At 45.0% G+C, this 15,000-nt stretch overlaps 1 protein-coding gene and 1 long non-coding RNA gene across 2 annotated transcripts in view; one reads left to right on the top strand and one right to left on the bottom strand.

The window, feature by feature from the left end:
* LOC310822949 overlaps positions 1–15,000 on the bottom strand; it is a 174,492-nt gene that overhangs the window by 37,754 nt on the left and 121,738 nt on the right. The window lies entirely within an intron of this gene.
* Positions 1–15,000, top strand: part of snx19b (sorting nexin 19b) — a 35,010-nt gene that overhangs the window by 11,197 nt on the left and 8,813 nt on the right. The window contains exon 11 of the mRNA XM_083695828.1: positions 4,923–5,052. Within this exon, the coding sequence (XP_083551954.1) occupies positions 4,923–5,052 (130 nt within the window). The remainder of the gene's footprint in view (positions 1–4,922; positions 5,053–15,000) is intronic.

The following is a 15,000-nucleotide window of genomic DNA, read 5'->3' on the forward strand; positions in this document are numbered from 1 at the left end:
TTCTCCACTCAGCACTTACAGACAAAACTAAGCAGTTCATTCATTCATTCATCTCAACATCTTCCACAGTTTTTGTTCCTACTGTATGGTTCCCCATTTCTTACCATGTAAAACAGAATCAGTGAGATCTGTGTGTTATTTTTAGTTGTCTTCAAAGAGGTTGTACATTGTCTTCTGGTGACGGAAGACATTGTGACTCATCATAGCAGCTATGTGATGTCACTGTCAGGCTGTAGGCCCATCTAATTGATTTGGATGGAATGAATACTTCGGTAACAGCTTTGTATTGAAATAATAAGCAGAGAGCAGAGAGAGTCCAGAGACACACAACGATGGACGATTGGAATGTCTGCCATCAGTCTTGGCTGGAGTGATGGTTGAGGTGTGTGTGTGTGTGTGTGTGTGTGTGTGTGTGTGTGTGTGTGTGTGTGTGTGTGTGTGTGTGTGTGTGTGTGTGTGTGTGTGTGTGTGTGTGTGTGTGTGTGTCTTGGCTGGAGATGGAGTGGAGGTCGGCAGCATGACAAGTCCTGTGCTTCACGTTAGCGTGCCTCCTTGTTGCTGAGTTCTAATTCGGCACCTCGCGCCCCTAGCCCCTTAAGCCAGTGAAGATCTGAAACTAATGGATAGGTGTAAACAATATGGAACACTTTCCACACTTTCCATCAGAAGACCATCTTCATTAAAAAAAACCTACTAGATCCTTTCAGATCTGCAACTGTGCTTAGAGAGTAGTGGCTGGGGGTAGATTTGTAGCTAAAGTCCAGATCTATTCCTGTCAATGTCTGTCTGTCTGACTCATCTTCCATCAGACAACTTGTGATCTTACCGGCATGAAAGGCCTGCCAAATGCTAGAGGAGTGTGTTTCTAGGAAACCACCGAAAATATTATTCCTCCGACTGGTTTCACTTCTCAACACATCAAGTCTGAATAGTGGAATACTTCTTTTAAATCTGTCATAAAAAATGTTTTGGGTTTTTTGTGTTAGAGCATTGTGTTAGAGCATTGTTTGATTAAGGAGGAGGAAAGTACAGAAGGGGAAGGAACATACTGTAATACTGTGCACTATGTAACACTATCTACCATTTCATGTGTTTTGCACTATGCCACTATTTGCACTGGTTGTATCTGGTTAGATGCCAAACTGCATTTCGTTGTCTCAGTACTTGTACTATGTGCAATGACAATAAAGTTGAATCTGATCTAATCTAATCTAATGTTTGCAAGAAACAGGCTTTTTAGCTTCTCAGGTAAAAAAAAATATTGATAGCCTATATCAAACAATAAGGCCAGACAACCTATGTTTTCGTTACATTACAAAATGGGTCATACTATTCTATATTTTGTCTGGGCCTCTCTCAAGGAAAGATCCACACTGAGAACAGTGCATTGTAATAATAATAATATATGCCATTTAGCTGACACTTTTATCCAAAGTGACTTACATTGCAGTGAGTGCATATATTTTTCAGTATATATAGTCCCAGCGGCAATCGAACCCACAATGTAAGCGTTGTTAGCAACATGATCTACCAACTGAGCCACATAGGAAATAAAGTGCATTGTGCCTTTAGTTCTCCACGTTAGGGAATTGTTGTAGGAAAGGGTGATCTCATTGTCTTCATATGGAAACTATCTCCCATTGTCTTGACTTTGGAATGAAAGTTTCCCTTTGAATTAAATTTCCTTTTTTTTCTGGTCACTGTCTGGCTGAAGGAGACGTGTTTCATGTGGTCAGGGAGAGCTGTCAGGGAGAGCTGTCAGAGGGAATGGTCAGAGGGAATGGTCAGAGGGAATGGTTAGGGGGAATGGTTAGGGGGAATGGTCAGAGGGAATGGTTAGGGGGAATGGTCAGGGGGAATGGTTAGGGGGAATGGTCAGAGGGAATGGTCAGAGGGAATGGTCAGAGGGAATGGTCAGGGGGAATGGTCAGGGGGAATGGTCAGGGGGAATGGTTAGAGGGAATGGTCAGAGGGAATGGTCAGAGGGAATGGTCAGAGGGAATGGTCAGGGGGAATGGTCAGGGGGAATGGTTAGAGGGAATGGTCAGAGGGAATGGTCAGAGGGAATGGTCAGGGGGAATGGTCAGAGGGAATGGTCAGAGGGAATGGTTAGAGGGAATGGTTAGAGGGAATGGTCAGAGGGAATGGTCAGAGGGAATGGTCAGAGAGAATGGTTAGGGGGAATGGTCAGAGGGAATGGTTAGAGGGAATGGTTAGGGGGAATGGTTAGAGGGAATGGTCAGAGGGAATGGTCAGAGGGAATGGTCAGAGGGAATGGTTAGGGGGAATGGTTAGGGGGAATGGTTAGGGGGAATGGTTAGGGGGAATGGTTAGGGGGAATGGTCAGAGGGAATGGTTAGAGGGAATGGTCAGAGGGAATGGTCAGAGGGAATGGTTAGGGGGAATGGTTAGGGGGAATGGTCAGAGGGAATGGTTAGGGGGAATGGTTAGGGGGAATGGTTAGGGGGAATGGTCAGGGGGAATGGTCAGAGGGAATGGTTAGGGGGAATGGTTAGAGGGAATGGTCAGGGGGAATGGTCAGAGGGAATGGTTAGGGGGAATGGTCAGGGGGAATGGTTAGGGGGAATGGTCAGAGGGAATGGTTAGGGGGAATGGTCAGAGGGAATGGTCAGGGGGAATGGTCAGAGGGAATGGTTAGGGGGAATGGTCAGAGGGAATGGTTAGGGGGAATGGTTAGGGGGAATGGTCAGAGAGAATGGTCAGGAAGAGCAGTCAGGTGGCATCTCACTGACCAGACAGCCCTGAAACATCGCAGTCCAGAGATCTCTCAGCCATCAGCTAGTCTGTAACATGTGCTTTTACCAACCCATGTCACTATCATTCACTAGGTTGGTCCCAGATCTGTATGTGCTTTAACCACCCATGTCACTATCATTGTCGTGTCATACGGTCCATCAAGGGAGGCTGGTGGAGGTAGAAATTGGAGGACGGTCTCATTGCAATGCATGGAATGAAATAAGGAATTGTATCAAACAATGAGGCAGTCCTCCGATTTCTACCTCCACCAGCCTCCCCTGCTGTATATGTCATAGGATTTGGTTAATGCATGCACAGATGTGGAACCAGGTAAGTTTTCAACAGAAAAAGGGTGAAAATGTAAGGCAACAACCTACCAGAACAATCATCTTCAGTATTGTAGTGTGGCCACTAGAGGGCAGCCTTTGCAAACCTTTGTAGGTTATCGGAAAGAGAGATTCCATTTGTTTAAATACTGTGATATGTGTCCTAAACAGGTAGAAGATTAATATCAGATGTTGTCTTGATCATAGTACACGTTGTTCTATTTAGCTGATTCTTTTAAACTCTGCTCAATTGCAAAACAATCTCATAACATTAACCTTCCATTCTCCAGCAGATTTGACGTTTGACCACAGCTAAATGCATGCATTTACATAGTATAAGACTTAAAACCTCAAAAGGTCTATTTTTGTTCCGGACCTGTATGTGACTTCGTAAAATGTTATTTTATAAGTGGACTGTGTGTACCATGTGTACAGCAGCAGAGGCTGGTGGAGGTAGAAATCAAAGGATTGAAATGCATAGAATGGAATGAAGCCTCTGTCACAGACAGGCCCTGATCTACACCTATGGTATGTGTAGATAATGGCCTATTTGTGACAGTGGTTGATATACTGTAGTGTTGTGAATGGCCTACACTACAGGCAATGCATGGTATGGAATAAGGAATGGTATCATAGACGTGTGTGTGTGTTTTATACCATTCCTCATTCCATTCCATGCATTACAATGAGCCCATCCTCCGATTTCTACTGCCACCAGCCTCCCCTGTACAGTGTAGTGTACCACCGGGTCAGTACCAGGTGAGAGGCTGGCCCGGAAGAGAGAATTACTGACCCAATAATATCAGTACACCGGGAAGCAAAGGGTGCGCAGCAATTTTAACTATCAAAGTAAATGAGCCAACAAGTAGATATGTAACAACTTAAAACAGACTTTCCTACTGCTAGAATCTGTGTTGTTCTTCTCTGTGCTGCTCTTTCACTGACAAAGAACCAGCTGTTTTTGGAGTTGCGTGCTCCCTGAATTTTGCACAATTTGACTTCATATTGTGATCAATCTGTGTGGGGTGTGTTGGATGAAGTAGGCCTACTGTACTTCCCAGCGATCTATCAAGTTAGGGTATTTACATGATTCTCATAATTTATATTGGCTATTAGACTGAGAATTACAGCATTTTTATAATTTCTTCTGACACTTTATTACTGGCCCAATGGGCCACTGACTTACTTACCCTACTGTTTCGGTAGAAAGGTGTCAGAACGCTAGCTGGCTAAAGTTTACCACGGGTTATGGCATGTAAAGTAGCTAATAGGTCAGGACACAACATCAATGGAACCCATAATGATTCTGAACAAACACATCTCGTCCAAGGGCCCGTTAAAACTAAGCCTTTTTTTAACATGCTGCATTGGGTTGGGCCAGTGGGCAAGTGTCATTGTCAAATGTTGTAGTGTAGAGAAGAGCTTCTATGTTACAGTGTGTGCGTTTGTGGTACCGTATAGTGTAGCGAAGAGTATAGTGTGGAGAAGAGTATAGTGTTAAGAACAGTATAGTATAGAGAACAGTATAGTGTAGAGAAGAGTATAGTGTAGAGAACAGTATAGTGTTAAGAACAATATAGTGTAGTGTAGAGAACAGTGTAGTGTTAAGAACAGTATAGTGTGGAGATGAGTATAGTGTAGAGAACAGTATAGTATAGAGAACAGTATAGGGTAGAGAAGTGTATAGTGTAGAGAACAGTATAGTGTAGTGTAGAGAACAGTATAGTGTAGAGAACAGTATAGTGTAGAGAAGAGTATAGTGTAGAGAAGAGTATAGTGTAGAGAACAGTATAGTGAAGAGCTTCTATGTGACAGTGTGTGTCTATGTGTTATGATTAGTGTCGGAGACGGCCCTGGCTGACAAGGCCCTGAACCTGCTGTGTCTGCTGATGAGGGACCACTGGGGCTGGCTCTGCACTGAGAACATCCAGAGGACCATCAGACTGCTGTTCGGTACACTTATAGACAGGTAAGGCCACAGTGCATTGTTGATAAAGTCCATAGACATTACAGCTCGCTGAGGTAAAGCATGTGTGTGGGAGTATGTCTTTTTCATGTGAAGTGGATCTGCAGGGCTTGTGTTTTTCCAGCACTGTAACAGAGAAAGTGGTGTGTGTGTGTTTATTGTAATTTGAAAAGTAAGGGGATAGTGACATGGGCATGTCTTTCACCAGCCAATCAGCTCAGTGTATCACTCAGGGAAGGCTGGTGGAGGTAGAAATTGGAGGACGAGCTCATTGTAGTGCATGGAATGGAATGAGGCATGGTATATACCATTGATACCATTCCTCATTTCGTTCCATGCAGTCCTCATTCTGTTCCATGCATTACAATGAGCCCGTCCTCCAATTTCTACCTCCGCCAGCCTTTACTGGTATCACTACACACTGTATATCAATACAAGATTTTAATGGATAGAGTGTTGGTCAAACAGCCAATGGCTTTAACAATATAGCCAAGTGTATCTCAAATAAAACGTAAAGATCAAGATTCAATAACAACGATAATATGGAGAGAGGTAAATGTTGAAACGATTGCGGGTGGTTCTCCCATTTTGAATAACTGGAATAGTGTTCCACCGTTGTGCAAGAGCAGCATTCACTGACCTGTAGACGTATGTGCACTTCAGCAATGCTGTATGTTTGGCTATAGGGAATGTCTGGTCAATGCTCGGTGCACATATGGGACAGGTATGTGAGCTGGGCTCTGTGGAGGATCTCTGTGGAGGATCTTTGCCAGAGGTTCTGGCAAATCCAGAAGGCTGTTACTGTTCATGCTTTAGTGTGTGTCACACTCATTGATCTGACAGGCTAGTCTGTCTCTAGTCTTTTATTTCACATGTACCTTTCGTCTTCGACTGTTCCGCTGTCCAACACACTCTCATGCTGAATACCAAATCAGCCCCTACCCCCTACCCCCTACCCCCTACCCCCTAGCCCCTAGCCCCTACCCCCTACCCCCTACCCCCTAGCCCCTAGCCCCTACCCCCTACCCCCGAGGATATCATGATCTGAAAAGATTGGATTGGTATGAGCAATATAGCAAAAATAAATCCACCTAGCCAATCAGAGGGTAAGATGGAGGGAGTTTTAACTAGTGTCATATTGATTCCATCCATCCATCCATCCATCCATCCATCCATCCATCCATCCATCCATCCATCCATCTATCCCTCCATCCATCCATCCATCCATCCCTCCATCCATCCATCCATCCATCCATCCATCCATCCATCCATCCATCCATACATCCATCCATCCATCCATCCATTCATACATCCATCCATCCATCCATCTATCCATCCATCCATCCATCCATCCATCCATCCATCCACTCCCCTTAGATCTGCACAAGGGTGTACTGTAGGTGGTATAGAAGGGCTAAGTGATCTGCCAAAGGGTGAAGAACGGTATAGTTGGGCAAGGCCATAAGTGTTGATTTGGAATTCAGCCATAGTCTCGGTCAGTGGGCATACTGGGCTATAAGGCTGCAGCTATAAATGCAGTCTTTCTGCCCCGGTTCCTTCAGGTAGGCCTAGCTTCGCAAGCCCATCTGTCAGTAGCAGTGGAAGGTGGGTGAACTCAGATTTGGATTGAAGGAATGTTTTTCTTTTTTCCCCTCAAGGCTCTGAGCCAGATGTTTCCACATTTCTGGAGCCCACTTGTTTATCTCGCTGCGAGAGTTTTACAGTTGTTTGGGGAAAAAAACGTTTATTTTCAAATCAATTCTCCACGTTTTCTGAACTTGTCGTTTCTCTGCCTGCATTGCCTTGTGGGTTAGACGATTAGACTATTCCTTTTAAAAAATGTTAATTTCTTTTTGTTAATAATATATTTTTTATTGACTTTTCAGTTCAATCATCATTATATATCAACAAAAATAAGATACAAGAACATACAACATTGTTGACAGCACTTTCCAATCATCCACACATTCCCCAAGAGATGCACTAAAATAAATCCAGGCTTCATCAGACTGATATTTGTTCTCTGACAGTCTAGATAACAGCAGCTTGTGAGCTGTGGTTTCTAACATGTCACTTTTGTTTTTTGATAATAATATAAGTGACTCTGTTTGATGTCTTCTACTCCTCAGGTGTTAACTACTGTGCCAAAATGGTGTTCTCTGCAACACACGATGACTAAGTGATTGAACTGTTTAATTATATATTTTATGATCACTAATCTAGCGTTATGTGACATACAGTAGCTCTAGAGTCCTTGTCTGATCAATATTTAGATAAGAAAAAGTTGAATGGTTGTTGGTGCTGTATGTGAGGTTTTTTTTCTCCTCCTGCTTCTTTTAAAGATGCTGCAAAAATGCTTAACCCATTTCCCTTAATGAGATTTGCTGCTTGATGACTCTTTACGCTCGGGTAGCTTTTACGAGGGTTTCCGTTCGATGGAAGCGATGGAAAGTACCGGACCACAGAAGCCACCGGGTCTCAGAGCCTACGCCAAGTTGTGATGGAGTCTCTCCACAGACAGTTCCTGTTTATAGATAGAAAGTACAGAGTGACACATACTGTACAGGGGATGGCTACTGTAGTCCACTCAGGACACTCACGTCAGTTTAAACATTTATTTAATGTAAACGGTGATACATTTAGGCTTGGCGTAATTGGATGGCTCCGCTCTGTATAGCTCCGAGGGAGCCCATGGCTTCTCAAATCCCCTGTAGGAAGGCTACATTCAAAACGACCAAGCGGGTGGAGGCTGGGGGTGGTTGGTGGGACGACGACACAAATTCTCATAGCAAGTGCAATAAACACAACTGTAGAAGGAGCGTTAGCTTGGCTGTTTATAAGCCCCTGTCCATTTGAACATGTGATGAATGTATGCACACATAACGTGATGGACAGCTGCAAAGTTGACTTAGAGTGTCCTACCTGAACCAACACTATGCTCAGATAGATAAGGTTTTTCATAGATATAGAATGAATGAATAGAATCATTTAATATGGCTTTCTGTATTTTTTGGATGTAAGCTTTGCTAAGTTTTGAGGAGTGCTCATCACACATCAACATCAGGCTCATCTCCCCAGTACTGTTTGAGCATCATTATACAGTATGGTCAGTGTCTGGGGAGACTGGTGGAAGTAGAAATCGGAGGACGGGCTCATTGTAATGCATGGAATGGAATGAGGAATGCTATCAACACTTCCATTCCATGCATCCAGTCCTCCGATTTCTACCTCCACCAGCCTCCTCTAGTCAGTGATTCTCCCTGTTGAGAATGTTATCATCAACTTCCCAAACATCCCGTCATTGACAGGTATAGCCACACTACCAGTAAACTGACCATGTCCCACGTACAGTACACAGCGTTCTCAGGTTCATGTATTTGTGGTCAGTATGACCTAACTCTCCCTACATTCCGAGGGGCCCTGGTATTAAAGCCCAGTGTTGTAGTTGGTCCCTCTATTTAAAGCATCCTCCAGTCGGTAGTGACAGTTTTCACTGTGGCACTGGCAGGCTGTCCTCTCTTCCTTTCACCAGCTGCATATGCTAACAGCCATGCTCACTGTGACTTACTATGGGTGAGACGAAAGGGACCTTCCTGACCAGCATCCGACTAGGTCAAAACCTTCAAACTGACCCTAGCCTTAACCCTAGCCTTAACCCTAACCTTAACCAAACCTTTAACCAATTGTTTACCAATTAGGACTACACAGACAAGCAGCTATGCTAACCTCGCTACTACACAGACAAGCAGCTATGCTAACTTTGCCTACTACACAGACATGCAGCTAGGCTAACTTCACTACGACATAGACAGGTAGCTATGCTAACTTTGCCTACAGATATCTGCAGTGAATGGCCTATAACAGCTATATGGCTTTGGCTCTTGCCGGTTCCATACTCTATCAGAGATCTGCCCATACATTGTGGGTTTGTTTTTTTCAGTATAGTGGTATTTCAGTTGTTGTTTACTTTCTGTTTCTGTTTATATGTCAAGAAACCAGCACCAAGATTACTTAACATGACATAACTGCTTATTGGGACGTAGAGGGATGCGGTCCATGGAAACCTGAATCATGCCGGTACCAACGGTACCACTCTCATGTCTGCTTGGTGTGTGCACTCACACACACACGCATGCGCACACTCATACACACACACACACACACACACACACACACACACACACACACACACACACACACACACACACACACACACACACACACGTCTGGGTCTGGGTCTTGGTCTGTGTGAATAGTTTGGCTGGAACCATACTCTTGTAAATGTGGTCCATGGCATTGGTTAGGAGGAGATGCATAATTTTATAGACTGGAAAGTGGGACAATTTAAGGTTGAAAATATTCACAGTTTAGACAGCCGTCTGGAAAATGCACACAGCGCCAGAGTTGTGTCTAGTGTTGTAGCCTACATGAAGCAGGTCAGTCTCAAAGTGAGACCTTTTTTTTCCCATCACAAAGCCTTTGAAACCTGGGTTTGGACAACAAAGAAGCTTCTTCTGTAATATCCATTAGTCCTCCAATAGCGTCTGAGGTCCAGACAGACCGACCGGCAGGCAGACAGACACGCAGACAGGCAGGCAGGCAGGCAGGCAGGCAGGCAGGCAGACAGACAGACAGACTCGAAGTGAGCCCTTTTTTTCCCCATCACAAGCCTTCGAACCCATTAGTCCAATGGTCATTAGTCCAATGGTTGCTGAGGTCCAGTGTGTGTAGTGGATGTGGCCTTGACAGTCACAATCAGGCGCCTACTGTATTTGAGTCTTTACAGTGCGGTGATGTGATTTACATAATTGGCGTGAGGAGGTTGCAGTGATAAGTGATATTATGACTAAAGATTCAACTTGTATTAAAAACCTATTTGGCAACCTTTGAAAACCTTTTGCCTTAGTCCAGGATTGAATAACTCACTCTGGTATGGAACATTTGCTCTGAAATACGGTCACACACACACAGTATTCGCTAAGGATTTGACAACTTGACCATGTCAAATATGACTGCTTCTGGGCAGACTCTACATAGTACAGGTGTTTTCTGTTAACGCACCTGTACCACTCACTCACACAGCTCAGCACACACTGCCTTCTTTCTTAGCACTGTGAATGGGAAGCTTGTTGGTTGGGCACCAACTCCAGCTCCTCTGTCTCACATCCTCACAGTGTGTTCAGTGGGCGTGTCTCCCCCCGCCCCGCTGCACCTTTAATGACATGATGCTTTATTTTTACTCCGTAACGGGATTATTAATACTTTCATAAATGGTGCCCTAGAGGCCCTGTGGGCCTCGATGACAGCTTGATGAAGTAAGTGAAGACTGGATTTGAAATCTGTTGCACATACTGTATGCGCGCACACACACACACACACACACACACACACACACACACACACACACACACACACACACACACACACACACCCAACCGCATGCATGCACACACACACACACACACACACACAAACACACACACACACACACATTTTAAACCTGTCATCAGCAGCTTTCTCCTCTGTTCCCGAGCTGCAAACATGCACTGCTTCGGTTTCAGTCGTGGTGAAAGCATGTTTTTGGCTGTAATTGAAGTGGTTTCTCTCTCTTCTGCTCAATTTAGCAGTGACCGCATTGGTTTTGAGTGGCAAACCTGTGAAGATCAGGTCAACTCCCGGCTCCAGCTCAGCTGTCATCTGCAGGCAGGCAGACATGCAGGCAGACAGACAGACACAGGCACACTGTCAGACTGTCAGGCTGACTGACAGGCAGGCAGCCAGGCAGCCAGGCAGCCAGGCAAGCCCATGTTGTGGTGGGCTGTTTAGCCATGTCAAAAGGGTAATTTACACTGTAGACTACTGTCGGCTTACTGCCACAGTCAACTGGTGGCCAACATCCATCCTCAGAGGGGAGCGTTAGGAGAGACAGGTGCTGACAGTGTGCTACAGGTGGATAACAACGTATACAGCTGTGTGGTACGCTGGTACGACAGCCTGGTTAGTTAGAGTTATTTTTATTTTATTTTTTACAATATTTTTAAACCTTTATTTATACAGGAGTGTCCCACTGAGACCAAGGTCTCTTTTTCAGCGGAGCCCTGCTTACATTAAAAAAACATTACATTAAAATGACATTGCATTACATTAGCCTACTACAAACAATACGTTACGTTAAACAATTACACAATATACACTTGAGAAAACCCTGAATAAACAGACTCCTGTACGCCCTTGTCTTGCAAATCCAACATGCTGCCTAGCCTAGGCTGTTTGAAAAGACACAGCTGGTTCAATGTTTTTCAGTTTTTAGCTTGGTTGGCTTCCAGCTTGAACAGTTTTTCTCTATTAATTTCATAAATGTAATGGTTTTTGTGTCAGAGTTTCTTTTTCTAACCTGTCTTAACCAATTAGTAGACCTGTTATTGTTTATTAGTTAACGCTTCTCAATGACAGGTGGCCTCATTTCAGCTGTGCAGGCTAAGTTATTGGCCCCAAAATAGAGATCCTTCAACGATGGTGGTTATTTTTACAGCATGGAGATATTGGGTTTGCACTGCTTCATTCTCTCTGAGTTATGACTTGTTCACCCAGCTGGGGAGGGAGGGAGGGAGGGAGAGGGAGGGAGAGAGAGGGAGAGAGAGAGAGAGAGAGAGAGAGATCTTCACTGTCTGTCAGGAGTTGTGTTTGATTTTGCAGTCCCGGTGGTCAGACCATGAGCCTAAACTACGCTCTGCTGGTCAGGCCATGCCGGCTGGGGGTTTACAGCAGGTTTGGCAGAGGAGGAGAGGGAAAAGAGGTCTGTTTTATAACCCTGTCTGTATCAGTCATTGCTGAGTTTAGGAAATGTGACATTCGGAACAAGCTGTTCTGGAAAACACAACACCCTCCTCAATAGTGTTATGTCACACTGTCTGAGATGCTGATAGGGGAAATATTACACTGTCCAACAAGCTCATAGCAGAGGGTGTTATTAGTAGTGATGGTCCCTCAAGTTGCAATCGGGTTTAAGTGGTCTATCACCTCATCATCCCTCTTCTGTTCTGTCCTTTTCTGTTGTATTCTATTCTGTTTTATTATATGGTCTGGATACTGGGTGATAGATAGCCAGGTCTCGGTAAGGGTCAGGTCTCTTCTGCTGCCAAAGCAGATGTTATGAAACTTGTAGCAACACACTTGATTCCCCCTAGTGCCATCAGTTAGGCCTGTTCCTGGAGTAAAAAAACACTGTATGCACATCCTTAACTTTACCGGTGCTAGGCCAAAAAAACGTGTGATCAAATAATGAAGAAAAGCCCGCACACGGAATCTGCCCGAGTGCTTTATTCCACCACAAAAACCTCTTCAGTGGAAAAAAGCATTTGGGAGCCGAGAGATTCCATGTGCAGGCTTTTCTTCATTATTTGACCCCCCTGAAGGGTACTCATGGATCCATACTGAGGCCACCACAGTTTGTTTGTGCAGTGTATCGCCCACCCTGGTCCTGGGGAGATATTGTTAGATCCCTGGCAAGTGCACGACTACCAACACCATCTGTGTACAGTATGTGTAGCTGGTGTAACATTAGACCGATAAGCGCTAAGCCCACTTGTCTAAACAGACAGTGAGATGAAGTCAGCTGTAGAGGATAGTGCCTGTTCACACTTTACGTATTTGTTTCATCCTCCACCTGAGCTTTGGGACCTGCAGAGATGAGGGCTGTGTTACTGAAGTTACACACCAAAGGCATAGCTCTGCAATGACCCACGGTCTCTAGAAAGATGGAGGTCAAGGGATATTTTAGTCCAAACTCCTTCGGGCTTAGTGATGCTCTTTTTTTTTTTTTTTTTTTTTTTTTTTTTTTTACCAAACATGGTGATGTTCAGCTAAAAAAAACAATGCGGTTTAGTGTCAAAACAACACAAGTCGTTGCAACGCAGAGAGTACGTACTTATGTTTTATGTATAACTAGAGTGCTTATTAGTCAGTACATGATTACTGGTTGGCTGCATGGCCAAGTATTTAATCTACCTCACCTCCCCTTATCTTGACTGTAACGTATCAGTCGAATTGTGAAATCCCCACTGGGCTCTGATTGTAATTGTGTTTACTGGTACTAGTTTATGTTGATGAAGGAGGCCTAGGGTGAATGCATAGCATCTGACTTGGTGTGTAGGACAGGCCAGGATAACTTGTGTTTTGAGTCTGTAAGGTATTGAGCAAGGCAGGCACCTTAAATCAACTCTGGGTGATTTAAAGCACATTTCTCCTTTGCTCAGAGTCTGTCTGGCTGTTGTAGTGTTCACACCATGGCAGTGCTTGTATTCACCCTGACTGAAGTATATATTTAAGTTATATATTTTTGACGGACTGTAAATTGGTGGTTTTCATTGTGGCTATAATGCTTTACAATCCGAGTCCCTCAGACCACAGATTCTCATGTAGGATTACATGCCTGACTGGGTTGTCAGCCTGAATGGGTTCAGGGAAGTCTGTGTGTGTCAGTATATCAAAGGGGTTTTCTTCAATCATCTGTCTTCAGTCTGGTGATGGCGGTGCTTAGACAGTAAGTGCGGGAAAAGGCTTTGTTCAGACGGATGATGTCACAGTGACACAGGGCCTCTCCCTGGACTGGACTCCTCTCATCCTTCACTTGACTGTGAAACCAGGTGAAACCATGTGATCCTGCTGGAACGTCAGATGACATATATACACACGCACACGCACAATAACACATACGCACGCATACACGCACACACACTCACTCATTCACTAACACACACACACACACTAACACACACGCACGCATACACACGCACTCGCACACACACTAACACACACACACGCACACTAACACACACGCACACACACGCACATGCACACTAACATGCACGCATACACACACGCACACTAACACACACACACACACACACACACACACACACACTAACACACACACACACGCACGCACACACACACACGCACACACACACCCACACACACACGCACACTAACATGCACGCATACACACACGCACACTAACACACACACACACACACACACACACACACACACACACACACACACACACACACACACACACACACACACACTCAGAGCTGTTGGACTGAGGCGCCACAACAGTCCCAATAAAACCCCTCTGACCTGACACGGCGTGGCAGACGCCTACGAGATGGCACCATGTGATAGCTATGGAGGGGCTGGAGACGGTAATCTGACGAGCCTGGGCCAGGCAGGCAGGCACACTGCGCGCCTCAGTGGAAACAGACACATCAGAGGGCTGCTAGGGGAGAATTAGGTGAAACTGACTGGCTCATACACACACATGCATGCATGCGTGCATGCACGCACGCACGCATACACACGCATGCACGTTCACACACATACCCAGTCTGGAGGCTGTCGCCTCAAAAGACACCTGGATTCTAACACCAGACATTGTGTGTGTGTGTGTGTGTGTGTGTGTGTGTGTGTGTGTGTGTGTGTGTGTGCGCGTGCGCGTGCGCGTGCGCGTGCGCGTGCGCGTGTGCGCGTGCGCATGCGCGTGCGCGTGCGTGTGCGTGTGTGTGTGCGTGTGTGTGTGCGTGTGTGTGTGCGTGCATGCGCATACCAGCTGTTTCTATTAGCAGTCCTGCACGCCAGGGCTCTCTAGTGATTCATCCCTTCTTACTGTGTGTGTGCCTTACCAGGAATTGTGGTAGCCTATTGAGGTTCCTACCAGGAAGTAGAGCTGTACTGAGCAGGGTGTATCATTCATTAACACCTCACAACATTGTCTGACTATCTCAACTAAATGTCATCCCACTCTTGGAGGTGGTTACGATAAATACAGCTCAAGTCTATCAAGTGCTAGGCTACTTTTACCATGGGGGGGGATTTATTTTTATTTTTATAAAACCACAGGGGTATTTTGGGGGTATTTCATCACCATGCACAGTGTCCCATTAATAGCAA

The sequence above is a fragment of the Argentina silus genome (genome assembly GCF_951799395.1).
Source record: "Argentina silus genome assembly, chromosome: X".
NCBI classification, from domain to species: domain Eukaryota; kingdom Metazoa; phylum Chordata; class Actinopteri; order Argentiniformes; family Argentinidae; genus Argentina; species Argentina silus.